The following is a 27,383-nucleotide window of genomic DNA, read 5'->3' as shown; positions in this document are numbered from 1 at the left end:
CAAATACTTTTATTGTTAAAATAATAGGAATAATACTTCCATAAACATTATTAAATTTAAGCCAATATTCTTAATTTTGGTAAAATATATACTCCAAATACATTATAAAAATAATACTCCATCCGTCCACGAAAAATAAACCACATTGTGAATAGCACGAGTTCTCATGTGGAATTGGTAAAATAAGAGAAAATGGAAAAAAAAGTAAGAGAGAAATAGTGTTAGTTCAATGTGAGATCATTATTAGTATTGTTTAATTGTGTTAGGTATAGCAAATGTGAGGTCCTTTTTCAACTTTGTCTATTTTTGTGGACAACTAAAAATAACAAATGTGGTCTCTTTATCATGGAAGGGAGTACTATATTTTATTCTCTATTTTAAGCCATTTTAAAACTAGTACACTAGTACTCCCTCCGTTCCATAGTAATAGGGGCGTTTTTCCATTTCCGTCTGTTCCATAGTAATAGAGTCATTTCCTTTTTTAGTAAAAGTCAACACATTTTTCCACACCTACTTTACTCTCTCTTACTTTTTTCTATCTTCATCTCTCTACCTTTTTCATTTTTCACTTTATTCTCTCTTTACTTAACTCACCTAACACAATTTTTTTTAATCTCCGTGCCGAAAAGTTTTGTCTCCATTACTATGGGACAGAGGGAGTACAATACATTAACTAACTTGAAATTACGTTCATGTAAGCTATTTCTAGACATTTTTTTACTGTCTATTTCATTTGATCATTTATTCTACTCCCTCCGTCCCATTGAAGATGACCCACTTTCCTTTTTAGTTTGTCCCAACCAAGATGACCCATTACTTAAAATGGAAACACCTTTATCTCTACTTTATCCCCTCTCTCTTACTTTACTCTCTCATCTCACCACACAAAATAAAGTTGCATAAAACCCCGTGCCGCCCAAAGAAGGGATCATCTTCCTTGGGACGGAGGGAGTATTTTTCTTTATAAATCAGGCTCCGTTCGATATCACGGAATTGAGCATGCGGAATTGGAATTGGAGCTTCCAATTCCAAATCCAATGTTCGGTAACACACCCACCCACCCACCCACCCACCCACACAACCCTGCACACACACACAATCACACACCCCTGCACACACACATAAACACACACACCTGCACATACACACACACACACTCAAACTTGCACTCACACCCCACACCCCTGCGCGCGCGCACACACACACACCCCATACACACACAGTCACACGCACCCCATACACACACCTGCACACACGGTCACACACACACCCCCCTGCACATACACACACACACCTACACATTCCTGCACACACACACAACAGCCCCCACGCATACACGCACCGCCCACACACATAACACATACCGTCACAGACACACACACTACATAATTTTTTTGAATTCAATTTCTTATCAATTATGATTTCACCGGACAAAGGAATTCTTTCAAATTCAATTCTAATTCCGTGTACCGAATGGACCCTCAATCTTTCACAACCATTTTCCTTTCCTTCTATAATTCCAGTCCTTTCTAACCATTCAACCCATAACTATGTGCCTAATCTTAGATAGCGCTAAAGGCAATTTTGATTAATTTCAGCAAAATTGATGATAAAAGAAATAAAATTTTCCTACCATGCCACTTGTGTCCGTACAATTGATGATTGTGCAATATATCATCATAACTAGGTCCAAACATAAAAAATATTAGCATTAGCCCAGCTCCCATCATTTACATTCAACTTAAATTTATTTTTCAGTATATTTTATATGAAATTAATTTTTCAATACATGTACTCTAGAAGCATCAGTCCACTTGAAATTATACTTAGAAACCTTAAAAAGAATAAAATTAGAATACGAAATGGAATGTAGAAATGAAAACGCTTTAAACCTGTGTAGTAAGCTGGGGAATCAAATCAGTATGATCTAAATTATTTCCACTATTTTTGTATCACTCTCTCTCACACACACAAACACATATTGCCATCTCTATATAAGTTGGCAACCATCAGCAGTGTATCATATGATCTCTTGAGTCTTGAGCTTCTCTCCATCTCAGAACCACATTTTGCATCATGGAGATGAACTCACCAACTCAAGAGAAATCTTTCACCAACTCCATTCCTTCAAAACTATACTCAAACCTAACAAAATTCATCAAGAAAATAAAGAAAATTGGAGAGGATGATCCAAGAAGGATCACACACTGCGCCAAACTTGGATTGGCTTTGACATTAAGCTCCCTCCTCTACTACATCCGACCCCTCTACAATGGCTTCGGAGAGGCCGGAATGTGGGCAATCTTAACTGTTATCTTTGTCTTTGAGTTCACTGTCGGTAAGTATATCATACTTCTGTCCCAAGGTAGTTGAGTTTTATTCTTTTTTCAAGATAGTTAGAGTCTTATTTTTTTATTGAAATCCCATCAATTTCTTAAATCTTGTGCCCGAAAAAATGTCTGAAGTACTTTGACGGAGGGACTGTGTACTATAAACATAGCGAAATATTTGTTGCCTGTATTTAAAATTTTCAATTTGTATCTTGCATTATTATTATAGGTGGAACCCTATCAAAAAGTATAAACAGAGGCTCCGCAACGCTGTTCGCCGGCGCTTTAGGTCTTGGAGCCCATCATTTGGCTAGTGTTTGCGGCGTCACAGGCGAGCCTATTGTGGTTGGACTCATGGTTTTCTCATTAGGTACAAATTTATTAGCTCGTAGAAAAATAATGACTAAGAACGTTTTTTATTCAATTGTGGACTCTAAATTTTATTTCCAGTAAAAATGACACAAAAAGAAAGGTAAATTAGTTTTGAGACGCTTTAAAAAGGGGCCTTAAATACAACTTAAAGACACAATTAAAAAGCGTCCCTAAATGTAATTTTGTTTGTGTATAATGCAAATGCAGCTGCGGTTTCTACATTTATGCGGTTTTATCCGCACGTTAAGAGGAGGTACGATTACGGGGTAATGATATTCATATTGACTTTCACAATGGTGGCGGTGTCGGGCTACCGGGTCGGGCAAATAGTGGAGCTGGCCCATCAGAGGCTATCCACCGTTCTCATTGGCGGGGCGATTTGTATGATCGTATCCATATTCATTTGCCCCGTTTGGGCTGGGCGAGATTTGCAGTTTTTGGTTGCTAAAAATATTGAAAAGCTTGCTGATTTCTTACAAGGTATTTTGTGCCTTTTTTTTATCATAAACAATTTAATTAAAACAGGAGACGATCATGTTCTTGGTTTTTAATTTATATATATATATATATATATATATATATATATATATATATATGATGGGGATGTATTTAAATACTTTTCATATCTTTTGTCTTTTTTTCTTCTTAATCCTAGCCCCACGATTTTGTCATCTGACGGTTAGATTAATGTCACGTGTCATTTAATAATGCACATTTTCATTCTAATAATGCACAGCGGCTAATAATGCAACATTATAGACTAATAATGCACATTTTCATTCTAATAATGCACAGCGGCTAATAATGCAACATTATAGACTAATAATGCATTGATCACAACCATCCAATTCAAGGATCCAAGGGCTGAGATTAAGAAGGAAATAGGACACTTAGGATGCAAAGGAGCCTAACGCACCCCTATATATAAATATATATGGGAGATGATCAAAATAAGTATGTGTTTAAATCCAGAAATACAGCTCAAATCTTGGCCCTTGGATTAGATGATCTAATGGTCAATAATTAATCAAAAACACGGAAGGTCATAATTAAGTAGTTTTAGGTCATATTATAAGATTTGGGTTTATGTCATGTTAAGATCATTTTAGGTCATGCTTTGTTAGCATAACCTAAAAATAAACTAACTATAACCTAAAAATGCCCTACATATGACTTTGTTCTGCGTTTCTGTATTTAAATGTGGTTTTCATAGATCAAAACCCTATATATATATATATATATATATATATATACTATTTGTTTATACTTTATAGGATTTGGAAGTGAGCTTTCAACTTGTGGCGGTGATGAAAGTAGCAATGATTCAGGCGCCAAGCAGACTGTCGAGAAATCGCTCTATGGCTACAAAAGCGTCCTTGATTCTAAGGCGACAGTGGATTTGTTGGTCAGTACATCAGCGCTTTTTTATTAGAATTATACATGCCTACAAAAAAAAATAGTCTCACTTTTGTTTTTTGTCTTCCATTAAAATTAGTTCTACTATTATACTAAAATAAAAAATTACTCCTAATTTATTATTCATTTATTTAATTTTCTCTCTCTCCTAATTTATAATTCAGTTATTTTTTCTCACTATCTACTTCTTTCTTCTACTTTTTTCACTTTTTTCTTTTGGATTTTACCAATTTCACATAAAAATAAGTGGTGTCTACAAAATTATTTTTGATGGACAAAGTATTAGGAGAGTTTAAGTGTCTACTAAGTCTACTTTTACTTTTTGTTTGATTTCTTAAATTTCCTTAACTTTTTTCTTTGAGTTTTTAAATTTGCCCAATTGTCTAAATTCTATGCAAAATACTTATCAATCAATTGGCTGATTAATTTGGTAAATTTCTTATCTAGAAGAAACCATACTTATTATACCATAAAATCAACATTTATTTATTATTGTGAGTGCAGGCAAATCTTGCATGGTGGGAGCCTCCTCACGGTAATTTCAAATTCAATCATCCATGGAAACAATACCTCAAAATAGGAAGGCTGAGTAGGGAATGTGCGAGCCTCGTCGACTCATTAAACACACACACAATCTCAAAATCTCTCACAACAACAACGTCGTCGGAATTCCAAACGATAATCCGACAACCGTGCATCGAAATAAGCACGGAATCCGCCAAGGCCCTTATCGAAATCGCCTCAGCAATCAAGCAAATGAGGCCGCCGGAATCTGCCGAAACACACGTGCAAAAGGCCAAATCGGCCGCCGGTCAACTGAAAACGACGCTCCAAAGCTACTCGATGCCGCCGAAGCCGGATTTGCAGGAGATGGTGCCGCTACTCGTCACCGCGTCCGTGCTCATCGATATCATTAGCAGCGTCGACAAAATCGTGCTCTCGGTTTGTGAACTTTCGAGAAAAGCGGGTTTCAAGAATCCGAAGTCGGCCGGCGAACAGACGCCGGCGCCGGCGCAGATTTTTCACCGTGGAATCGTTAGCCCCGTCGAAGATGACGGTGATCATGTGGGGGTTGACATTCAGGCGGACTCCTCCACCGACTCGGCGGAGAAGAAGAGTGCTACTGAATTATCAGGCCTCACGGTGGTGATCTGTATATAATAAGTGCGCTAATTAATGTAAATTTTTTTAACATAATGCGAAATTATGTACCATAGAGAGATCATTATGAGTATATATTTGGGCTTTGGGTTGGTTTCTTCTTTTCCTAATTTTTAAATATTTCATCAGGTCATATTGTTATATAGTAGTAGTAGTATCTTTCACAATAAAGAGCTTGAATTCGATTATCCTCGTGATGGCGTATAATATTTTCTTTTCCAACATCTAAGTATACTCCCATCGTCCGCGAATAAGAGTCTCATTTTTCCATTTTAGTCAGTCCACGAATAGGACTTTGTAGTCCCGGTTCACTTCTACCATAAATGGTAATAGGATCCCACATTCTACTCACATTTCATTTAAAACTAATATTCTCTACGTCTGTCACATTTCTTGTCACATTTCTTGGCGGGATGAGTTTTAAGAAATGTTAAAAAAAATGAGTAAAAAAAAGTTAATAGAATATGAATCACATTTGTATATATATATATATTAGTTTTAAATGAAATGTGAGTGGAATGAGTTAGTGGAATGTGGGGTCCTATTATCATTTATGATAAAAGTGAATCGTGACTCTTATTCGCAGACGGAGGGAGTATATACAAATGGAACTTATATTCCATTAACTTTTTTTCATCTATTTTTCTTAATATTCTTTTAAAATCCGTGCCACCAAGAAATAAGACTTATAATAGTGGATGAAGGAAATAATATTGAAATTGTAGTGTGTACAAGGGAGGTATTTGTTTGAGTGATGGATAGATTGACCAAAGAAGTACACATTAATTAACTAATTTATAAAAGTGAACAGTGGATTAGTTTGAATTATTTTTTATTATTCATCTGACATCTCATTCAAAGCAAACGGTACCAAACACAGTACAATTAAGCATGTAATATTAAACAAGAACTCCCTCCATCCCACCATAAGAGTTATTTTCCATTTTAGAAAGTTTATTTATAGTTAGATTGTGTCACTATATGGTAGTAATAATTAACTTATTTTTCTTTTTCTACCTCATTTTCTTTACTTTATTCACTTTTCTATTTTATTATTTTTATTTTTCCCTTTATCTTACTTTACTTTCCCTACATTTAACACAATAAATATTTTTTTCTTAAATTTCATGGCGAAAAGAAACGACTCAACTATTTCAGAACGGAGAGATTATATCAACTAGAAGAAATGAATAAAGCCCAAAAACACCTCACTCTCAAGAGTTAAGACTCAATCAACGCCAAAAATATTAATCTAAATGAGTATCTTGATATGTCTAACAAATAAAGATGTAAATACTGCGACGTAATCAAGTCCCGTTGTCGAAATTTCATCATAAATGGAACAATAATTGCACTATACCAATCTTTGTTGAAAGCTGTTTTAGTATATTACTTTTAACTTTTGCATTTCGTAATATAAACATGTTTATAATAGGAACATGAAATTTTACACTACATAGTGGTCTTCATAATATATGTATGACTATATTACTCTGAAGTGTGGGGGAAGAGGCGAACAGGGAGGCCCTTGGTAGGAACAGGCATGGGGTCCATCACAATCTTCTCATCAGGAAAGACCATCTCCAGTTTAAACCTGGTGACCAGATGGTGCATGAACACCAGTATCTCCAGCCTCGCGTACTCCTTCCCGGGGCACATCCTAGGCCCCCCACCGAACGGCACGTACATGTACGGAGCCGGCCCCGACCCCTCGAACCGCGACGTGTCGAATCTCGCCGGCTCTGCAAAGAACTCCGGGTTCTTGTGCGTCGAGTTCGTGCTCCAGTACAGCTTCCACCCTTTTGGAATAGAGAAGCCGTTGTAAGTAAAATCCGTGATGGCTTCCCGGAACGCCCCCTCCAGCGGCGTTGCCAGCCGCAGCACCTCACACGCCACGTTCCACGTGTACTTCATCTTCTGAAGATCCTCCCAAGTCAGCAGCTCCCCTGCTGCTTTGGATCTTGCGATCTTCACTTGCTCTGTAATTCCACATAAATCAAGAAAAAAAAATACTATTACTAGTATTATCTATCGTAAAAATGAATCAGAACTCCTATTTGCAGACGGACCAAAATGGAAAAACGAGACTCCTATTCACAGACAGACAGAGGGAGTACGACTCAACTTAATTGAGATGGAAGGAGTACTGTACATCTCTTAAAATCTGAGCTGGAAATGTGTGACAATTATTGACAAGAGTACCATATATAAAAATGACGCAATTATAGTGAAACGTTCCAAAATGGAAAACGACGCAACTATAATACTCCCTCCGTCCTGAAAAGAATGAACTATTTTCTTTTTAGTCCGTCTAAAAAAGGTATGAACTTTCTAATTTTGAAAACTCATTTTTCTCCTTCCCGGTCCTCCTCTCGTAATAGGGAAAGGTCCTCTCAATGCTCTAACGCCCCCACCGGATATGGACCGAACTGTCTCGATGTGAGACTCATTCTTCACTAACCCTTTAAAACTTTTACTTTCTATTTCACTCTTACTTTATCTATTATACATTAAAACTCGTGGCAAACTAAATATTCATTACTCCACTTTTTAGGGACGGAGGGAGTAAGATTTTGTTTACCATTGTAGACACGATCGTAGATGTGGGGGAGCTCGGCGAGGTATTTGACGATGGAGGTGCAGACGGAGCTAGAGGTGTCGTGGCTCCCAATCAGCAGCGCTAGGATACTGTTGGCTATGTCTAGCTCCTGCGTGTCGTCGCTGGTGAGCAGCATGTGCGAGAGGATGTCCTGCGACGGCGACGCCTTGCCATCAGCGAGGTCTAGCTTCCGCTGCTTGATGATGGCGACGAGCTCCTTCCTGACGAAGTTGGAGGCCTTGATCCCCTTGTTGAAGGGAGTTCCGGGAAGATCAATGGGGATGGACATCACACCAGCGGCTAGTAGACTGAACGGCTTAGCAAATTTGTCGAGTTGATTTGGATCCTCAATGCTGACCAAGAGGCGGAATGCCACCCTGAATGTGTAGTTCTTGGCAAGAGGGAAGACGACGACCTCCTTCTTGTTATCCCAGCCCTCGGCAAAGTGGTGGCGGGCGGTGTGGTCCATGATCCCGATGTAGCGGTGGAGGGCTTCGGCTTTGAGGAAGTTGGGGAGCATTTTCCTCATCTTGATGGACTCTTCCTTGTAGGAAATTCGGATGGAGGAGGGGAAGATCTTTTCGACGGAGGATGGCCACCATGACTGCACGAGCTTGTTCTCGTTGGAGAAGAGGAACTTGTTGCCCGCGGCGCCACAGAAGACGGCCACACGCTCGCCAAGGAGGTGGGTGCGGAAGACGATGGGGGAGTACTTTGCCATCCGGTCGAAGATGAACTTCTCCGCGTGACCCTTCCGGCCAGTGGAGAAGAACTCGAGGCTCTCACCAATCACTGGCCACCCTGTCCTGCCCGGGGGCAGCCCTGCCCCCGGTTTGGACTTGTGGAAGAGGAAATTGAGGGACGAGAGCACAAAGGTTACCAAGAGGCAGAATAGAGACATGTATAAGACGTCCATGCGGATTATTTTGAGAGTTTAGTTTAAGTTGTTTGTGTAGTTTGATGGTTGATGCATGTTGGAATTATTTTGGGTTGTGTATATATACATATTATTTTCCATTTGTTGCGTTTCATATTGCTATACAGTAGAAGATACCACTCCGTAATTGTAACCTTATTTTTTGGGTTGAAAAATTATCTTAATTTGCGATTTGTTTGTTATTTTAGGAAAATGTTGCCCGTTATTGTTAAAGCTTCAAAAAGATCAATTTCTTTCTGTAACATTTATTTCCCATGATAGATACGCATCATACGTATTGTGTGATTATGGAATGCACAAAGCATATATTATGAAATAAAATACGAAAATAGTATATACAATATTGAGTTGGGCACGATTTCTTTGATGTTACCTGCTGTCTGTTAGTGTAAAATATTTGCGGGAATGAATTAGTGAGTGATAAATAAACGAAACTAGCTATAATTCAAATTTGTTACTAGTATGCACCAGAATAGTTCCAACAGCCCTTATATGTCCATTTTTCATGGACACACTAGCTCTGGCTCATTTATGGAGTAAAATTTAAAGGGAATTTCAAACTCCCACAACTTACAAAATTATTGAGAAACATAAATGTCTTGTTATTTTCTTAGATTTTATTCGTCATTAATTTACAAGAAGGTTCGAGGAGATCTCAGGTTCGACTCATAATTAACTTGCATTAAAGCACTAATAAATTTATGAGAATATAATTTTGACACTGGATAGTTATTTATTAGATGTGGATATTAACAAATTTAAACGTCCTATATAAATATATGCAAGAAAGCCAAAGCATGCATAGGAAATACTCTATCTGTCCCAGTAAATTTGTCACTTATTTTTTCATTTTTGTATGTTCTTAAAATTTGTCATCTTTCTTTTTTACTATATTTGATAATGGACCTCAAATTCCATTAATTCATTTTCACTCATATTTTATTATAAAACTAATATTATATAAAAGTAAGACTCACATGCCACTAACTTTTTCAACTCACTTTCTATAACATATCTTAAAATTCGTGTCATTTTAAATGGTGATACATTATAAGGGACGGAGGGAGTATATAAATAATTGAGCTGAGCACATATGATAAAATACTACTCCCTCCGTTTCGCCATAGTTGAGGCGAAATTTTTCGGCACAGAGGTTTAGAAAGGAATATTTGGTATGTTAAATAAATAGATAAAAAAGTAAGTGATAGGAAAAAGTAGATAGAATAAAGTATAAAGTGAAAAAAGTAGAGAGAATAAAGTAAGAGAGAGTAAAGTAAGAAAGAGAAAAATAATACCATACATAGAAATGACTCAACTATGAAAAAACATAGAGTACTATCAAAGGGATCGATATGCCCCTCAGTTTAGCATATCATTAACAGTTCGTTCACGTCAAAAATATTAGTAGTAACTATAGTGTTTTTTTTTCCCATAACGTATGTCCTATAAATCATTTTGAGGTTATTAAATTTACAATTCTACAATAAAAAAATTAAAGTCCAACCATTTCGTTTGTCCATCTTGTTAAAGTACAAGGGAAAGAAACAACTCAAAATTTGATTTGTAATTTATAAAATTGACAAACAATAATATGCTTCCCCTTCTCTTCGTTACGTGTTCACGTTTTCTATTTTGAAATATTCTTTATTAATTGTCTCATTTAACTTTTATTATTTTGATAATAAACTCATATTTCGCTAACTCACTTAACTCAATTTTTATTAGTACTATATTCAAATTTATCTAATACACATAAAGATAAGACTTACATTTTGTTAACCTTTTCCACTCACTTTCCTCTCTATTTTCTAAATTTCGTGTCAGGTCAAAGTGAAATACTAAATAATAGGGAGTGGAGGGAGTATTTTTTAAATATTATACTAGAAAACAAAAATAATTTTGAAATAAAGGATATACACGGGGCAAGAGTAGGGTGTTGCTGTAGAAGCATGAACAATATCATGAACGGTTCCAAGTTCCTACATCTAAAGCAGTAGGAGACATGAATGAGCAAGGATACACCCAAAAAAGATAGATTCTAATGATATGTGATTGCAAATAGAGTTTAACATATTTGATAGTCGATGGATGCTACATATACTATCTGATGCATCTTTCGGCGTTTATCTAATACGATCCAGTTCCGAAGTTAAACGTGCTTCCGTCATATTGGGAGACGGGTTCCGTTATAATTTTGTGAACATGAATCATAATAAAATAGACCTATATTATATGAAGTTGGTTAAAGTGAAACGAATGTTTTAATTATATAATACTCCCTCCGTTCCCGATTAATTGTCATTCTTTTTCATTTTAATCTGTCCTTCAATAATTATCACACCTTACCTTTACAATAAATAATATACCACATTCCATTAATTCAGCTCGCATTTTATTACAAAATTGACATGACACATTAATATCAATATTTAATCTGATGTTGCTATTTGTCTATCTGCATTGGATTGGCGGGGTCCAATTCCCAATAAAATCGAACAAATAGAACAGGGAAAACTATAAAAAGCTTGCACTACCAAATCTCCAATTTCATTTCATTTAATTTGGCAGTGAAGAAGAAAACCCTAACGCATGATCGACAATTACAGTCTGTGAGAATCGGAGGAACCACCAAAATGGGGGCGTACGCCGTCGCGATGGATACCCTAACGGAGCGCGCCGCGCTGATGCGTGAATCGATGAAGAAAACCCAGGCGATCACGGACAACGTCGTCACCATTCTAGGCTCCTTCGACCACCGCCTCTCCGCCCTCGAGACCGCCATGCGCCCCACGCAGGTCCTTCTCCCTAACAAACTTAAGTAATTATTTGTATTAGGAGTGAAATGCATGGACAAATGATACCACTCCTAATTTCCTAATCAAATTATTGGGTTTTAGCTGAAAACGCATTCCATAAGGAGGGCGCACGAGAACATCGACAAGACGCTCAAGACTGCCGAGTCTGTTCTCGATCAATTCGATCGCTCACGCGAGGTCTTCTCCTCTCACTCTATGCGTGTGTTTCCATTTTTATTTTTCAGAAAAGAAAATCGCCAGTTTGCCTCTTTGCTCGGATATCTTCTTTTCTTCTTTATTATACATTTTATCTTTTCATTTAGTGTTTACCTCATTTATTTCATGACTTGGAATCTTCTTAAGATACGATCATAAATACTTAGCATTCTGGTGTTAACTCCTCTAAATTAATGATATGAAAGTTCTAGGAAATCTTCTAAAGCTGTGTTTAATTGCATTTAGTATCACAAGTGAATTGCATAAATACTAGTTCGAGATGTTGCCTAAAATAGAAACCCCCCCAATTTCGATTTTCCGGCATAAAACAAGTGAATCAAGGAAAACAAAATTCAAGGGACTTATTGTCAGACCCCTTGATTACAGTAATAAGATACTACTCCCCATAGTTATCGAACCAAAGATGAATTTTACTGAATTTTTGTAATCCAATGTAATTTTATGTTTAGAACTTGGCATACTTTTATGGATTTAAATCATCGTCAACCAAGATTGGTATGCAATCAAAATGATAAGATGCAGATGAAGTATCTAAACATAATGTGTAACTGCTTCTGAATATTGTTTAAGCATTAACTAACCAAGGTGCATTCGACACTTTACTTGGAAGGTTTTAGATGTAAAAGGGTTTCTTTTTCTTATTTAAGATTTTAAACTAGTTGAAACTCATTAAGATGTTACAGATTTTAAATTGAGCTAGATTGCTTTTTTTTATAGAGCTCAAGTTTGATATAGAATCCATGGCTTGAGCTCGAAGACAGACAGTCCATGTGTAATTTATAGTAACACACATACAATGAATATACTGTCCGTTACAATGTTCAGTCATTTAAAGGTGAACAAAGGAAGGATCCTCGATATACTTTTCTTAACATATCAGAAAGTTCACAGGTCGTAATGAATCTTCTTTGCATTGTTAGTAGATTGAGCTCACTTCTATCACATTGAAAAATTAACTTTCAGGCAGAAGCTAAAATATTAAGGGGCCCTCATGAAGATTTAGAAAGCTACCTTCAAGCAGTGGAACAACTAAGGGGTGTCATTCAGTTTTTTACTGGAAACAAAAACTTTAAGAGTGGTATTGGGATTGTCAGTCAAGCCAACAACTTACTTGGAAAAGCAATCCTTAAACTAGAGGAAGAATTTCGACAGCTTCTCAGCTTGTACAGGTTCACTCATCCACAACAATCATATTGTTGCTATCTTGGTTATTCGTTTCTTTCAGAGTCGTGTTTAGCTCATATATAAGTTTGTTTGTGCATCATCATTTTATCCATGCATCTGCTACTTTTCTTTTCCCCCAATGATTGTTCGATGAAATTGTTTTATATACTCAAGATATGATCTTTGGGTACTATCAATAAACTCACCTTCAGGTGAAGTTGTTATTTACCTCGATCTTGAAAGAACTTCTGAGGCACTGTCACAATTTTCTTCTATGCTAGTATATTGATTGACTAATTGGTGTTCAAATGAAATGTATTCTGGTTACTGATCACATTAAGGTAACTATTGATCAAAATCACCTTATATCATCAATTGGAGCTTATCCTCTCTTTTTTTATAGGGTAAAGATCTTCGCTTGTGCAAAGGATGCTCCCTTACATGCTCAAATTTTTGTGTGAAGTTACACATTTCTTTTTTATTTTTGATTTTATACTTTTATACTATTATCTTTATCCTGTTTACTAGGAGATATTTTCTACCAGGCTATAGTTTATATCCAAGCTAACCTGTTATTAAGTTGATGGTGAAATATACCCTTTGATTCAGCCTTATTATGCTTTGTACAGAACCACCCCTTGCACTTGCACCATGCAAAAGCTGTAAATGCAACATTCATTTCACTTATATAGAAGATAGCTGTTCCTTGGCTAGTGACTAATGAATATACTTTTCTTCTTCCTATTTACATAACCAAAGACTGTGTGATTTTTTTTATATATGAGGAAATATCAAGTTTTGTTCACGTCTTTGTTTAACACCATAGGAATGCTAGAGTTATATCCAACTTCGTCTTTTAACGGATATGGATGCTTCCTGAATTTAATTTCTCATCAGATGCAAATTCTATGGAAAAGCTAGTTTCTAGAATTCCATCTCCTTGACATAGCTTTATCATGTTAAAAAAAACTTAAGATAATAGTCAGGCATTCTAACTTGACTCTAGCTTATCAGGTTAAAAAATATTAAGATAACAGACAGGCTTTATAACAGTTTAGTTTGATTTTGTCCTACATGTGAGCCTCAACTATTGACAACATCCTGACCAAATTATACTCAATTTGTGTTTTATTGACTAGGAAATCATCAAATTTATGTCTTTCTAAAAAATTTCAATTTCTTATCTCATTGAAGTTAAAGAAAATATTAGTATTATTTGTTTTAAGAGGTCGTGTCCCTTATTGAGATTTGTTTACTGTGATTGTCTAAGTTGTATGATGGTAGGAAAATAAAGACTTGTTGATAAACTGCTTATATATCTTTCTAATTTCAGCAAACCTATCGAACCTGATGTTCTCTTTGACTGCCTGCCAAATTCTATGAGGCCATCATCAGGATCACCTCGTGAAGGTGAACCGGCTGGAAAGAAACCATCAGACCACCATAACAAAAGTTCAGCAGAGACAGTGGTCTATCAACTTCCAACCCTAGTTCCTCCTAGAATCATGCCTTTGCTCCAGGAGATTTCAAAGCAAATGGTTCAAGCCGGTCACCAACAGCAGGTTGCCATTTTATACAGGTAATATTGTATATGCATGATTTTATTTTTGATTTTGATGTTGGCATGTCAGTTATTAGTGTTTTTAAGTCTTACCTAAGGTGAGAACTGAGAAAGGCATTGTTTGAATTCCTCGCAGTGAGGTAACATTTTATTTCCACTTTTCTGGGAATTGGATTTTGAGCTAATTCTGTTCGCTAGGTCTGATCCAATTATATCATACTGATCACATAAGATGGAAACATGTTAATACCTTACTACCCTATTGATTAACAAGTGAACAGAGGAACATGGTAACCTTCTGTTTTACTCTAGTCGCCTCTTCCAAATGAGATAAGTACTACTCCAGTATTTTAAAATTATATGGTATGCTACCTTCCATGACGTCATTTTGCATTGACTACATTATCATTTTTCACACTTCCGATGCAATTTTTGCTTTCGTCACTAATTTGATGTAGAGAAGCTAGATCCACAATAATAGAGCAAACTCTGAAGAAACTAGGCGTTGAGAAACTTGGTAAAGATGAGGTACAGAAGATGCAGTGGGAAGTTTTAGAGGCAAATATAGGAAACTGGATTCATTTTATGAGAATTGCTGTAAGAAGCTACCAAGAATTAATAACTGTATTCTTTTTTCCCGCCTTTTTCCCCTTCTATTTTCATCTCTCACTACACCTAATTGTATCATGCATGGAACAGGTCAAGCTTTTGTTTACTGCTGAAAAGAAAGTATGTGATGATATTTTTCTGACCTATGATAGTCTCAAAGATCAGTGTTTTGCTGAAGTAACTGGGACCAGCGTGATAACGCTTCTCAGTTTTGGAGATGCTATCGCTAGGAGTAAGAAATCGCCGGAAAAGCTATTTGTCCTGCTGGACATGTATGAGATCATGCGAGAACTTCAGCCCGAGGTATGATAAAATTAACTCTATGTCCATTGATTGGACGTTGGGTATATAACTGTGACTTTAACATTTCAAACTGAAGTAGGGATATTACAACTTCGCTATTTGAAATTTATGAAAATCTAATATGTGGACTGTAATTATAAACTTTGAGATGGAGAAAAAAGGGAATAGTGGACTGTTATTATGTAACGGATGGAGTATACGTTTTTGTGAATGGTCTTCTCAAAGATATTAATGTACAGAACCTGTTGACGATATTTGCTCATTTTCCGGATCCATATGATCCTTGTTTTTGTCTTATCTATATAACTGATGCTATATGCAGAGAAGATGACCTTGAGATATTGGCCAAGTATCACTGTCTTATCATTGTTTTAAATAAAAGTGTTATATCTTAACTGAAATTATGTCTCTCCAGTGCTTTATTATCCTTTCTAGCCATCTTTGCATCTAGCTTAATAATGCTGTTGACAGATGGAGGTCATATTTGGGAGTAAATACAGTACTGAAATGAGGGAAGCATTCACAGCCCTCACAAAAAAACTCGCAAAGACTGCTAAGAAGACGTTTGCTGAATTCGAGGAAGCCGTTGAAAAAGATTGCACAAAAACTGCTGTTCTTGATGGAACAGTCCATCCTTTAACCAGCTACGTGATCAACTATGTGAAGTTTCTATTCGAGTAAGTAAAAACTTGTGCACTCATGTTTTCGCTCACATTTTAATAAGGAAATCAATTTTGGATTACAGAAATTCCTAAATATTATCTTTATTCATGCCTTACTTCATTCCACTTGAGTATTAATAGTTTTAAGGTATTTTTGTTTTGGCTGATTTGAGCTTTTATTCCCGTTAAAGTATGTCAGTTTGCTGCGTGAAGCTTTTGATGACAACAAGTTACACAGTAGTACATTCTTATTTCATGTTTCTACTTTCAGCTATCATGCAACTCTACAGCAACTCTTCAAAGAGTTTGGCGAAAGCGATTCAGAACAACAGTTGGCATTTATAACGACCAAGATTATGCAGGCACTTCAGACTAATCTCGAAGTAAAATCAAAGCAATACAAAGATGCTGCTTTAACTCAACTATTTCTGATGAACAACATACATTATATTGTAAGATCTGTACGCAGGTGCGCGATGCTTATAACAACGAGTATATCATTAATTGGCTTTAGATTAGTGGAGTAAACACTTCATTCTTGAATCTTGTTTGTTATTTCTAGGTCAGAGGCAAAGGATTTATTAGGCGACGACTGGGTGCAGATACATCGGAGGGTTGTCCAGCAGCATGCTAATCAATACAAGAGAATCGCGTGGTCTAAGGTTCACATATATGGACTAAATAGTTTTGATGAGGGATTGTTATTTTGTTGAGCAATATTTCTGATTGTGAAATATGGCAGATTCTGCAAACCTTGACGATCCAGGGGGCGCATTCGGCAGTGGATAGCAACAGCACAGCTGGTGTTTCGAGGGTGACGGTGAAAGATAGGTTCAAGTCATTCAACACCGCATTTGAAGAGATCCATCAGCGGCAATCTCAATGGACAGTTCCTGATAGCGAGCTGCGGGAGTCATTGAGGCTTGCCGTTGCTGAGGTCCTTCTGCCTGCCTACAGATCTTTCATCCGACGTTTTGGGTACGTAGAAACCTCTTCTGCGCTTCACTGCAACTTGTGATCCAAATCTATATGTAATTCTTATATGTTGCTTAGGCCTATGATTGAGAGTGGAAAAAATCCAACCAAGTACATCAGATATACACCTGAAGATTTAGAGAGAATGCTGGCTGAGTTCTTCGAAGGAAAGACGTGGAACGAACCCAAGCGATAGATAGCTAGATAGATAGAGATACATCATATTAGGCTGCAAATTCCACTTGTAATTTTTTTGTAAAGTTTATTATTGCTTCTTTTATTCTGTAGAAATGATATTAATCTCCTTATAATGTTTATGCTTGTTCCTAAATAAATTGGTGGTATTTAATTAATCTCCTTATAACGTTTATGTTTGTTCCTAAATAAATTGGTACTAGTATTCAATTATGCGACAAGAGGATAAAAATGAAGTACATTATTGAAATCCTAAAAACTCCCCACGTAGTTTATTAAGCAATGCACTCTCTCCGTTTCTTATTAATAGAACAAATGTGAGGACAAGTCTTAATATAATGGATCAACAATGGTTTTTCACGAGAAACGTCTTATCAAATGAGTTGCAATACTAGTGTGTTTCAATAAACTATATTTTCCTTAGAAGAAGAAATAGCTAAAATCAAGTTATCCAATAGAAGGAATATAAATTTAAAAAGAAATTAAAAAATAGGAAAAGAAAAGGCGCGGCATGATTCAAAAAATGGGTAGCTGAAAACAGCGGCTTCTCTCCCCTTTCCCCGAATTCCAGCCAACTCGGGCGACGTCAGCTATGGAAGCGCGAGTCGACTCAGACGCCCAAATTCTGAAATACGACAAAAATGAGAAACCCCTTCTCCGCCTTGTCGCCGAAGCTCTCCTCCTTTTCTACACGTGTTATCCCTCTCCTCTCTTTATAACGCCTCCGCACACCACCGCCAACCCTCACTCACGCAAACCCTCAATTCCCCAATGGCTTCTCCTCCCGCCGCCGCGGCGCCTTTCCAGCCAGTCTACCTCCACCAGCTCTACCGCGATCCCGCCCCCGAGCCCCTCCCCTTGGTCCGCCGCGAGATGCTCTTCTTCTGCCGCACCTTGAAGTGGTGCGTCCTCGGCTTCATCTTCCTCGCCAGCTTCCTCGTGCTGATGTGGATAATTTTCCACCCTACCTTCCCGCTCCTCAACGTCTCCTCCGCCTCCATGTCCCCCGTCGCCTTCAACGCCTCCGCCGCCTCCGCCGACTGCAACATCACCTTTATCCTCACCAATCCCAACCACCACCTCACAGCGTCATACGACCAAATGGAAATCTCCCTGCTCTACGCATCGCAGCAGGTTCCCCTCTCGATTTTCCACCAGCCGCCAATCGTGCAGCCCAAGCGCGGCCAGACGACTTTGCAGGCTAATCTCAGCTTCTCCGGCGTAGATCTCGGTGGTGGCATGGTCAACTTGATGAAGCAGGACGTTGATCGCGGGAGCTTGGGGCTTACGGTTAAGATTTTCTCAGTGATTAAATTTAGGAATGGGAAATGGAAGACCAAGTCTCGTTACATGAGGGCTTACTGTCCTGGTGTGAGTTTCGGCTTTGTTTCGAGTAACAAGTCTGGCATCTTCTTGAATCCATATCAGGAATGCCAGGTTTATCTTTACTCCAAGTGAAATTGATGTATGTTTGTAAGATGCATCTATAGAGTAAGCAGTAGATCGATGCAAACGACCTAAATTAACCATTATTATTACCTGTCGCATTGGCATTTATTTGATCCATGTATACTTCAATATATGATGCTTCTACAGTTCAATAAATTCTTTTTACTTGGGATCATTCGACCTGTTGTAGCGATTGCGATAGATCTTTGTTTTCATTTCTAAATGCGATAAACGATAGCTTTTGGCTGAAGATGTTATGTTACATGAGATAGAATCCCTTATAATCGAGTGTTGCTTGTTTTGTATCATGAAGTGTTTGGTTTCTATATCTTGCCTGGCTCTTTGTAGTCTATATTTCAGCTTCTATCATTTGCTTTACGTATTATCCTTTATTTTACTCGTTCTTCAATATATATGTCAACTCTCACTCCTTATGATGAATATATATATGAACTTCGAATTTTCTTCATTGTGATGAATACATGAATCATATGAGTATGATATTTCCAATTATGAAATCTTTCTCATCATCGAATGAACTTATGTGCTTTTTATACTGATGTGCATCATTAAAATTTTCCTGTGCAACAATGTGCAAGGTCCCAACGTGCGGTTCCCTTTTTAGGTCTGCTGTAATGCCCTGATTTTTCTGTTCATAGTTTACTGTTAATCATAGTTAAAATCATTTTTAGTATTTCGTGATTGGAAATTCATTGGAATATTTATGCAAATAACTGTCCTTCCATAACTGGTTACAGATTTTGTTCTTGTTCGGGAGCATGGTAATTACAGAACTTCCTTAAAAAATGCAGAACAATTGGTTATAAAACTGTTTTGGTCTGGCTCTCTGGTATTGAAGCTTTTCCTTGACACCTAAAATCGCTTATCTGAAGATCTTGTCGCCTCTTGAGAAGTGGCTTAACCCTTGGACAGCATCGGTGTCATTGAATTAATTGACCTTTGTCGCGACGTTACTAACTTACTTTACATCAAGCTCCATATTTTTTGGTTTCACATAAATTGAAACACGTGTTGCTATCTAATCAATTCTAGGTTTACGTCAAGTCTAGCGATAAAATGTAATATGTAATAGGTTGTGTTATCATCATTTTATCATACAGATATGTTCCAGGAGTTCCACTGTAAAAAAATTAACACATCACTGCCTTCATGGACAGAAAAAAATTCCTTCATGTTTTTTCAGGTTGATTTAAATTTCTAATTAGCTTTTATAGAGTCTATCAAGGGAAATTGTAGAATAAAAAACTTATTATTTTTCATAATTTTTTTTTCCCTGAAACCTGTAGATTGATAGTAGGTTGGTTATTTGCAAAGATAAAAACTCATGGCTTGCCACATCCCACCATATTATCTGTTAATGCAGCATAGTCTTTTTTGTGAGTCTATTTGTCAATGAAGCATGTGGGCTTTTACTCACATGATAGTCCAATATATTTACAATACAAAACTTATATGTTAATATATTGTTCCTTCAACTGAATCAGAGCAAAAGTTCAGATTTGATTACATGATCTCTTTCATTATCTGTGAGCATTGTTTGGAAATAACTTAAGTTTTTTGTTGTAAAAAAAAAAAAAAGAACGAGATTCTCAACGTTTACTATTGTTTGCATGAAAATGTTTATCCTCCAAACGTACATTGTAATCTTGGTTATATAAGTGCTGTCAATTCATGATTCTATTCTTCTTCAGTAGTAATCAAATGCAGGCACATCTTCTTCTGGTGACAAGTCGTTGAAAGGGGTATGATCATGAAACATCTTGGTTTGTACTTCAAACAAGAGAAATATTATACTCCTATCTTATTCCTCAAAATCTAGCATGGAGTTTCCATCACTACATGGTAATAAGCTTCACAATCAGGTGCGTGTCACTCTCTTTATCAGTTTATATGATCCTTTTCTTGTCTCCGTGTGTGTGTGTGTGTGTGTGTGTGTTGAGGTTACATGATGATAACTGCACCAAATTTGATTTTAGAAACTATAATTTTCCAGTTGTGATGATGAAAGCTTTTAAGGTATATATTTGTTGCCTTCTTCATCTTTTCTAGCTTTTTGCTTCATATTCAATTTGTTTCTTGAACTTAGATTCAGTTTCTTTACCAGATGGGTGCATGATTCACTTGATAAGATTCATGGTTGTCATGGTTGTTTTACTTGCTCAGCATACATCATAACACTACTTATTGATATCTGTAGGTTTATGGAATTATATGTGTTTGCTCACAGCAGTATGCACTTGGCAATTTTTGTTATTTATCAACAAACATGGATGTTGAAGATTGAAATCAATGTCCTTAAAAAGCCAAAAAAGTAAAGGAAAAAAAAAATCAAAGCAAGGATTGTGTGTTAATAGAGTGATTGAGTGCTGGTTATTATATCAGTTCAAAATTTGAGTGACATATATTTTTTAACTCGTAGATAATGAGCTCAAATTTAATTGTCCATGCTGTATTCTTGCCTGTTGCCAATATAATCTTTGCCTTCTTGGTCTTCTTTGAAGGCTGTTTGTGAATGAATCAATTACAATTATCAGTTGGTGAGCGGAGTTAGAGCCTGCATTTTTAAATACAAATGGAGAGTTCCAAAAAAACCTTGAGTGATCCTATGCCCTTCTCAAATATTATGTGCCCTTTCTCAAATATTATGTGTTTGTTTTAGTTTCAAGAAGTTTTGTTGATGCACACTTTAATGTTCTAATTCAGATAACTGACTCCTAGTTATTGACTGAAAATTTCGGTTGATGGAAGGCTGAACAGTTGCAAAATTTCCAGCGTCGTATTTTTATACTATGGTGAGGAAGGAGGACAATTTCCAGTTTCTCAATTTTGTGAAAGCCCTTCAATTCTCTCAAGCCCTTTGATTTTACGGTGGTATTGCTTCATAACTTGATTTCTCTTGTTTATGATCTCATTTGTTACGACATGATAACTGTACTGCTTATTGTATTATTTCAGGTGCGGAAAATGTTAGTATGTTTCCTATTATAGCTTCGCGAAAGAGGTAAACCATGGTCTGTGTATGCCATCCATGTAGCTGAGTTATCCATCGTGCTGTTTACTGAGTTTCTTGTGCACCTCTAAAATGACTGGGATTTGCACAAGTTTTATCTAAAATGTTGGGCTATGTTGTGTTTAGACTCGTTGGATTGCTTCTGCATGGCCAATTGAAAGAAGCAGAGGTTGATAGATTGAGAGTGAAGATCCTATTTGAGGAATGTTGTTGTGGAATGATCTTCATCATCTCATTATGCTGTTGGTTGAAACCAACAGATTTTGTTGGAGCTTTACTGAGCCAAAGATGATTGATTAATAGGCTTATTTCTTGAATGGTATATGCATCTAACACATTAGCACTCTATATTTTTGATTGATTGTTTATGTATCAAAATCTTACCTCCTTTCTTTTCCTTTTTAATTGACTCATATTCCAAGTTCAAGAGAAGCTAATTGCACATTTAAACAATATAAGGGGTACACATGTTACATAATCAATGTGACAATTAAGTTTAATAGTATATGTTTATCTATCCTAACAAATTAAATTTTGTGTTCTCTTTATTATGAAGATTATATATAATTCAAGGTCCAGGTGGGATTCCTGGCTAATAATTTGTAAAGATAGGTCCCTCTTTTGTAATTTTGTTGTGTGTATATTTCCTCTCATTAATGTTTTTCTTTCTGTTATTCTGTTTGGAATTTTGCAAGACTTTCCGCAAAATTTTATCTCAATACATGCTTTATTCCTTTCCACTTTTTTATATCTCCTTCCTTTCGAATATCAATTGGTAATAACCCCTCATAATTCCTGGGTTTGATAATGGAGTTCCAAGAAATAAAATTTCAAAATTTTATCTAGAATAATTCAAGAATTTTGCTCAAGTAGAAAGACTCAATTCAAAATAAATTATCCATAGTTGTACAAGATGCATAGATTTTATACGAGAACTGTGCATATTTCGATATTGGTTAAAGTTTTCTCAAACTCCAAAGATGATAGAGGATAGGTTAAGGTTTCTCAAACCCCAAAGATGATTTAGTGTAGGGTCTTTCTGCAGGTGAAATCAGATTAAGACAAAGAGAAGATAATAGAATAATAAAGATTTAATTGGAAGTGCAAAAGTCTGGGGTATTTTGGGGATCTGATTCACATCGAAGTCCTGAGTGGGTATCCTTTGTCTGTATTTAATTTTGATGTCCCAAATATGCTTAATCCTCTTCTCTTTTCCGTTTCTTCTTTGTCCTGACTTCATTAGGGGCGTATCCAGGAATTTATTGTAAGAAGGACAAAATTATGCTCCCTCCGTCTCCGATTAAGAGTCACACTTTGACTGGGCACGAGTTTTAAGAAATGTAAAGAAAAATTGATTGAAAAAATTAATGGAATGTGGGACCCATTTTTTTATATTGATTTTATAATAAAATGTGAGTGAATTGAGTTAGTGGAATGTGTGACCTACTTACTATGTATGGTAAAAATAAAATGTGACTCTTAATTGAGGACGAATTGAAATGGAAAAGTGTGACTCTTAATCAGGGACAGAGGGAGTATATAGAAAATATTTTTATATTTGAGCAGGGGCAATAAGTGCAATTTTGTACATATATTCAAAACTTTATAACAAATTTATAAAGGCGAACAAGAATTGAAGAGGGACATTTGCCCCACCTCCTAATAGGCTAGATTCGCCCATGCCCATGGTATACATGACTGAGTAAGTGAATAGGCGAGTTTATATTAATTTTATACTCCTTTCATCCCACTTTAGGAGTGTCATTCACTTTTCTGCACCTATTTAATAAAAATGATGATAAATAATTAAAGTGGAGAAGTGATAAAGTAAGAGAAAAAATAATATTGAGAAGAGTAATAATTAAAGTGGAGAAGTGATAAAGTAAGAGAAAGAATAATATTGAGGTAGTTTGAATTAATTTCTTTTAGGATTAACTTCATGTCTCTTAATCTTATATTTAATTTTTTTTTGTCGTTCTTCTCTTTATATACAAAATCTATGACATGGAGTTATATTTAGGGATATTGGCATCTAATATCACGAAACTTTTAAAAAGTTGGGTTTTTCCCATGAACTTTAAAATTGGCAAATAATATCACGAACTTTACCTCGGGTTTGTTTTTTCCCACGAATGAAAAAATTCATGTTATTTTAATGGATTGAAGAACAATTTTGGAGGGTGTGCTTCAAGAAAAACTATCTTCAAAGATTGAAAAACTTGAAGCTTTCAAAATTGTTATCGAGAAATTATGAAAAAAAATCCGTATCGTGGGAAAAAATAAACACGGGGTAAAGTTCGTGATATTATTTGCCAAATTTAAAGTTTATGAAAAAAACCAACTTTTTGAAAATTTCATAATATTAGATGCCAATATCACTTATATTTAAAGAAACAATAAATCTATGTGACCAAATTTTGTACAACCAAATTCTAGTTTATTTGGCAAAAAAATAGGTTTATTTATGAATTTAATTAAAATATTAGATACATATATAGTACATGGAAAGTGCATAATATTGTGGTTATATATTTATGATTTTTTATAATTTTTTTATTTTTTTAGAATTATATATGTAACTAGTGCATACTTTAATTCAAATTTTAAAAATAATAGAAAGGAAATTCAAATATAAATATAAAAAATGAGGTTAAAGGCTAATAAGTCTTTTTAACTTATCCACTTACTTTATTTATAATTTTAATATATAATTAATACATCAAATTATTAATATAACTTTATTTTGGTTGTACAAAATTTGATTGTTTATCATTGCTCTTAAAAAAAATGCTATAACAAAATATCGTATCAAGGGATCGGAATGTGTCTATGGAGTATTAATTATTGTATGCACCAGACCCTATACATAGGGTTCACTTTAACTGAGATCTCTTTTATGTCACGAAAGCGAGGTGATCAACCCTTACATGAATAGATCTTTACAAAAAGAGTACTCATAAAGAAGAATATAGTACTCCCTCCGTCCCATTGAAGATGACTCACTTTTTTTTTTGGTTTGTCCCAATCAAGATGACTCATTACTTAAAATGGAAATTCCTTTATCTCTACTTTATTCCCTCTCTCTTACTTTACTCTCTCCACTTAACACACAAAATAAAGTTGCATAAAATCCCGTGCCGCCCAAGGAAGGGGTCATCTTCCTTGGTACGGAGGGAGTACAATTTTTTGTAACACAATTTTATTCAGTATTATAAACGATCTAAAGTACTCCCTCCGTCTGTTATTAGGAGTCTCATTCCTTGGTAACACGGGCTTTAAGAAATATTAAGAAAAATGAGTGGAAAAAAAGTTAGTGGAATATGGGTCTCACTTATATATATAATTTTAAAAGAAATGTGAGTGGAATGAGTTAGGTGGAGGTGGAACTTTATTACTCCTTCCGTCCCGCTTAAGATGACACGTTTTCCTTTTTAGTTTGTCCCAACTAAGATGCCACATTTCCTTTTTTGGTAACTTTCTCTCTCCAATTAATACACTCAACCACTTTTTCTCACTCCTATTAAAATATCCATCTTTCATCTCTCTACTTTAATACATACACCCATCTTCTCTCTCTCCAATTAAACACTTAAACCAATAACTCCTAAAATCCCGTGCCGGCTAAGCAATGTGTCATCTTAGCCGGGACGGAGGGAGTACCATTTATGGTAAAAGTGAACCGGGACTCCTATTCACGATCGGACAAAAATGGAAAAACGGGACTCCTATTCGCAGACGGAGGAGTAATATAGAAACTTAGATCAGTAAAGACATAAAGATAGATGAAATCAAAGACTCAAATCTAGCATAACCACCAATCTACAAAGATACAAATCTTTCTTTGTCTAAACCCTAATCCTGTCGACAAAACCACCAAAGACACTCAACTCTCCGACTAAACATGACTCAGTAAGAACATCTAAACACAAACCGTAAAGCCCTAGATCTATCTCAGACCATGCAGTTTTTCAAATCTCACAATTCAAGAACAATAGTTCGGGTTCGATGCACATACAACTCAAGGCCTTTATCCAAAGGATATCCCAATGAATAAGACTCAGATAAGTCTCAGAGTTAGAGAGAGAAAGAGACTCCTTGATTTCCACGTAGGTCAAACAAATCGTCACGGGTCTCTAGGTAGCTCAGAGCATGGGTCACTCCGGTTGGGACATCTGAGTTGGGCTCGGAATTTCAATGGGTAATAGATTTGAACCACTTAACTAATTGGGCCTCAATAATTTGATCCCTATTGGGAATTGATCCTCTAATATATAGATGATGACATGTTGTCCTTGTTGTTCAACATAATCGTCGATAAAATAAGTATCAAGAAAAATTCAAGAATTTGCTTAGTAGAGAGCCTTATTTGAAAATAAATAATACTCCTACATAACATTAAGAGATTTTATATGAAAACTATGCATGCATATGCGATAAAGGGTTAAGGTTTCTCAAACTCCAAAGATGATTTAATGTAGGGCCTTTCATCTCTATAGTGGGTATATCCTTTGGCCCCTTTTATTTTGATGTCCCAAATATGCCTTATCCTCCCCTTTTCCCTTTCTTCTTTGTCATGACTCGAATATCCTCCTAACAAAATAAAATATAGAGGATTCAGTATGTAAAATATCTTTGTATAAATCAAAAAAACAAGCAGAAATGCATAGGTACTTGCATGCCTGTATAAAATAAGATAATACTCCTACTTAAAATCCACAACTATTTTAAAATATTTGATTAAAATCCATAGCTATTTTAACATTGAAAGAGCTTAAACTATTCAAAACAGAGGACCTAGTTTTGAAATGTTACGGAAGCAGTGTCAGCATTAATTGCATGGCCTAAACAAATCTTAATAATATCGATTAGCTCAATACATTATACGCCGAGTTAATTACCTCTACTCCATATATTTATATGAAGATAGCTTGCTTTTCTTTTACTGTATATCAGTGACACTTTTTCACATGCTATGTGCCCATCCTAATAATATTCTTGCTCTCACTTGTTTCCCTTTTACTAAATCGGTAGATTTATCTGAATAACCCACTAAACTTATAGAACTAGGATTATAAATTATTAACCTGATAAAAATCCAACTTAATTAATCCGCACTCTCAATTAACTCACAATTCGAATAGGGCAGACTCGATACTCGATGGGTTAGCCTAAGGTTCAACTATTGTATACACCGTGCCTTGTCTGATAACAATCGATTAGGACCAACTCTTAAATTGATTGCGATGTCCCGATTCACATTATTTCGTTTTTAATGGTAGTGCTGACGAAGGAGCCAAGGAGGAGATAGAAACTTTGTACTATATTCCATGCCTTTTTTCCTTTATCCACGAAAATTACATATTTTGGAGTCCTATTGGCCGGTAAAATGCTACTCCTTTATTCTTTCCATTGTACAAAATTCAATATTTTACATGTGCATAACTTATCTACAAAATAAGTATGATTATTGCATATGTCTCGTATTACTTTTTAAGATGCATCATGATATCGTAAAACCGCCGACACCCCACTAACTGCAACCCCACACTTCAAAAATTAGAACCCTATATTACTACTCACCCAATTT

The 27,383-nt window shown here is 35.9% G+C and overlaps 4 protein-coding genes and 1 long non-coding RNA gene across 5 annotated transcripts; 4 read left to right on the top strand and 1 right to left on the bottom strand.

Moving 5' to 3' along the window:
* The first annotated feature begins 2,076 nt into the window (after positions 1-2,076).
* Positions 2,077-5,370, top strand: LOC148932297 (aluminum-activated malate transporter 8-like). Its single transcript, XM_089066181.1, has 5 exons — positions 2,077-2,338; positions 2,560-2,700; positions 2,910-3,182; positions 3,977-4,107; positions 4,623-5,370. Exons 1-5 carry the CDS (start codon positions 2,077-2,079, stop codon positions 5,277-5,279), a joined length of 1,464 nt encoding a protein of 487 aa, XP_088922307.1. The 3' UTR covers positions 5,280-5,370.
* A 1,289-nt stretch (positions 5,371-6,659) lies between these two features.
* Positions 6,660-8,824, bottom strand: LOC125202784 (beta-amyrin 28-monooxygenase-like). The gene is made up of 2 exons (XM_089066180.1): positions 7,861-8,824; positions 6,660-7,258 (listed from the first exon to the last, which is right to left on the bottom strand). The coding sequence occupies exons 1-2, from the start codon at positions 8,792-8,794 to the stop codon at positions 6,768-6,770; spliced, it is 1,425 nt and encodes a 474-aa protein (XP_088922306.1). The 5' UTR covers positions 8,795-8,824; the 3' UTR covers positions 6,660-6,767.
* A 2,567-nt stretch (positions 8,825-11,391) lies between these two features.
* Positions 11,392-17,474, top strand: LOC125202512 (exocyst complex component EXO70A1-like). The gene is made up of 11 exons (XM_048100918.2): positions 11,392-11,610; positions 11,713-11,808; positions 12,811-13,016; positions 14,345-14,590; positions 15,031-15,169; positions 15,272-15,484; positions 15,956-16,161; positions 16,418-16,615; positions 16,709-16,808; positions 16,889-17,124; positions 17,200-17,474. Exons 1-11 carry the CDS (start codon positions 11,449-11,451, stop codon positions 17,315-17,317), a joined length of 1,920 nt encoding a protein of 639 aa, XP_047956875.1. The 5' UTR covers positions 11,392-11,448; the 3' UTR covers positions 17,318-17,474.
* Positions 17,475-18,087: 613 nt separating this feature from the next.
* On the top strand, positions 18,088-18,774 carry LOC125194183 (uncharacterized). The gene has a single exon (XM_048092262.1). It carries the CDS (start codon positions 18,088-18,090, stop codon positions 18,772-18,774), a length of 687 nt encoding a protein of 228 aa, XP_047948219.1.
* A 1,630-nt stretch (positions 18,775-20,404) lies between these two features.
* LOC148932296 (uncharacterized) lies at positions 20,405-22,249 on the top strand. The gene is made up of 3 exons (XR_016135013.1): positions 20,405-20,648; positions 21,535-21,657; positions 21,742-22,249. It is a non-coding gene; the product is annotated as an uncharacterized LOC148932296 (long non-coding RNA).
* The last annotated feature ends 5,134 nt before the right edge of the window (positions 22,250-27,383 follow it).

Source organism: Salvia hispanica, chromosome 2 (assembly GCF_029641045.1).
Source record: "Salvia hispanica isolate PSC_SH4W2 chromosome 2, Shi_PSC_v1, whole genome shotgun sequence".
NCBI lineage: Eukaryota > Viridiplantae > Streptophyta > Magnoliopsida > Lamiales > Lamiaceae > Salvia > Salvia hispanica.
Note: the sequence above shows the minus strand (reverse complement) of the source record. Positions and strands in the feature narration are given on the sequence as shown.

What these genes read in the sequence shown, in the direction of transcription:
- LOC125202512 (XM_048100918.2), top strand. Translation starts at nt 11,449, where the DNA reads ATGGGGGCGTACGCCGTCGCGATGGATACCCTAACGGAGCGCGCCGCG. An exon ending in CCGCCATGCGCCCCACGCAG is followed by an intron (nt 11,611 to 11,712) that starts GTCCTTCTCCCT and finishes ATTGGGTTTTAG; the next exon opens with CTGAAAACGCATTCCATAAG. An exon ending in AATTCGATCGCTCACGCGAG is followed by an intron (nt 11,809 to 12,810) that starts GTCTTCTCCTCT and finishes ATTAACTTTCAG; the next exon opens with GCAGAAGCTAAAATATTAAG.
- LOC125194183 (XM_048092262.1), top strand. Translation starts at nt 18,088, where the DNA reads ATGGCTTCTCCTCCCGCCGCCGCGGCGCCTTTCCAGCCAGTCTACCTC.
- LOC148932297 (XM_089066181.1), top strand. Translation starts at nt 2,077, where the DNA reads ATGGAGATGAACTCACCAACTCAAGAGAAATCTTTCACCAACTCCATT. An exon ending in TGTCTTTGAGTTCACTGTCG is followed by an intron (nt 2,339 to 2,559) that starts GTAAGTATATCA and finishes TTATTATTATAG; the next exon opens with GTGGAACCCTATCAAAAAGT. An exon ending in AGGCGACAGTGGATTTGTTG is followed by an intron (nt 4,108 to 4,622) that starts GTCAGTACATCA and finishes TTGTGAGTGCAG; the next exon opens with GCAAATCTTGCATGGTGGGA.
- LOC125202784 (XM_089066180.1), bottom strand. Translation starts at nt 8,794, where the DNA reads ATGGACGTCTTATACATGTCTCTATTCTGCCTCTTGGTAACCTTTGTG. An exon ending in CTACGATCGTGTCTACAATG is followed by an intron (nt 7,259 to 7,860) that starts GTAAACAAAATC and finishes GTGGAATTACAG; the next exon opens with AGCAAGTGAAGATCGCAAGA.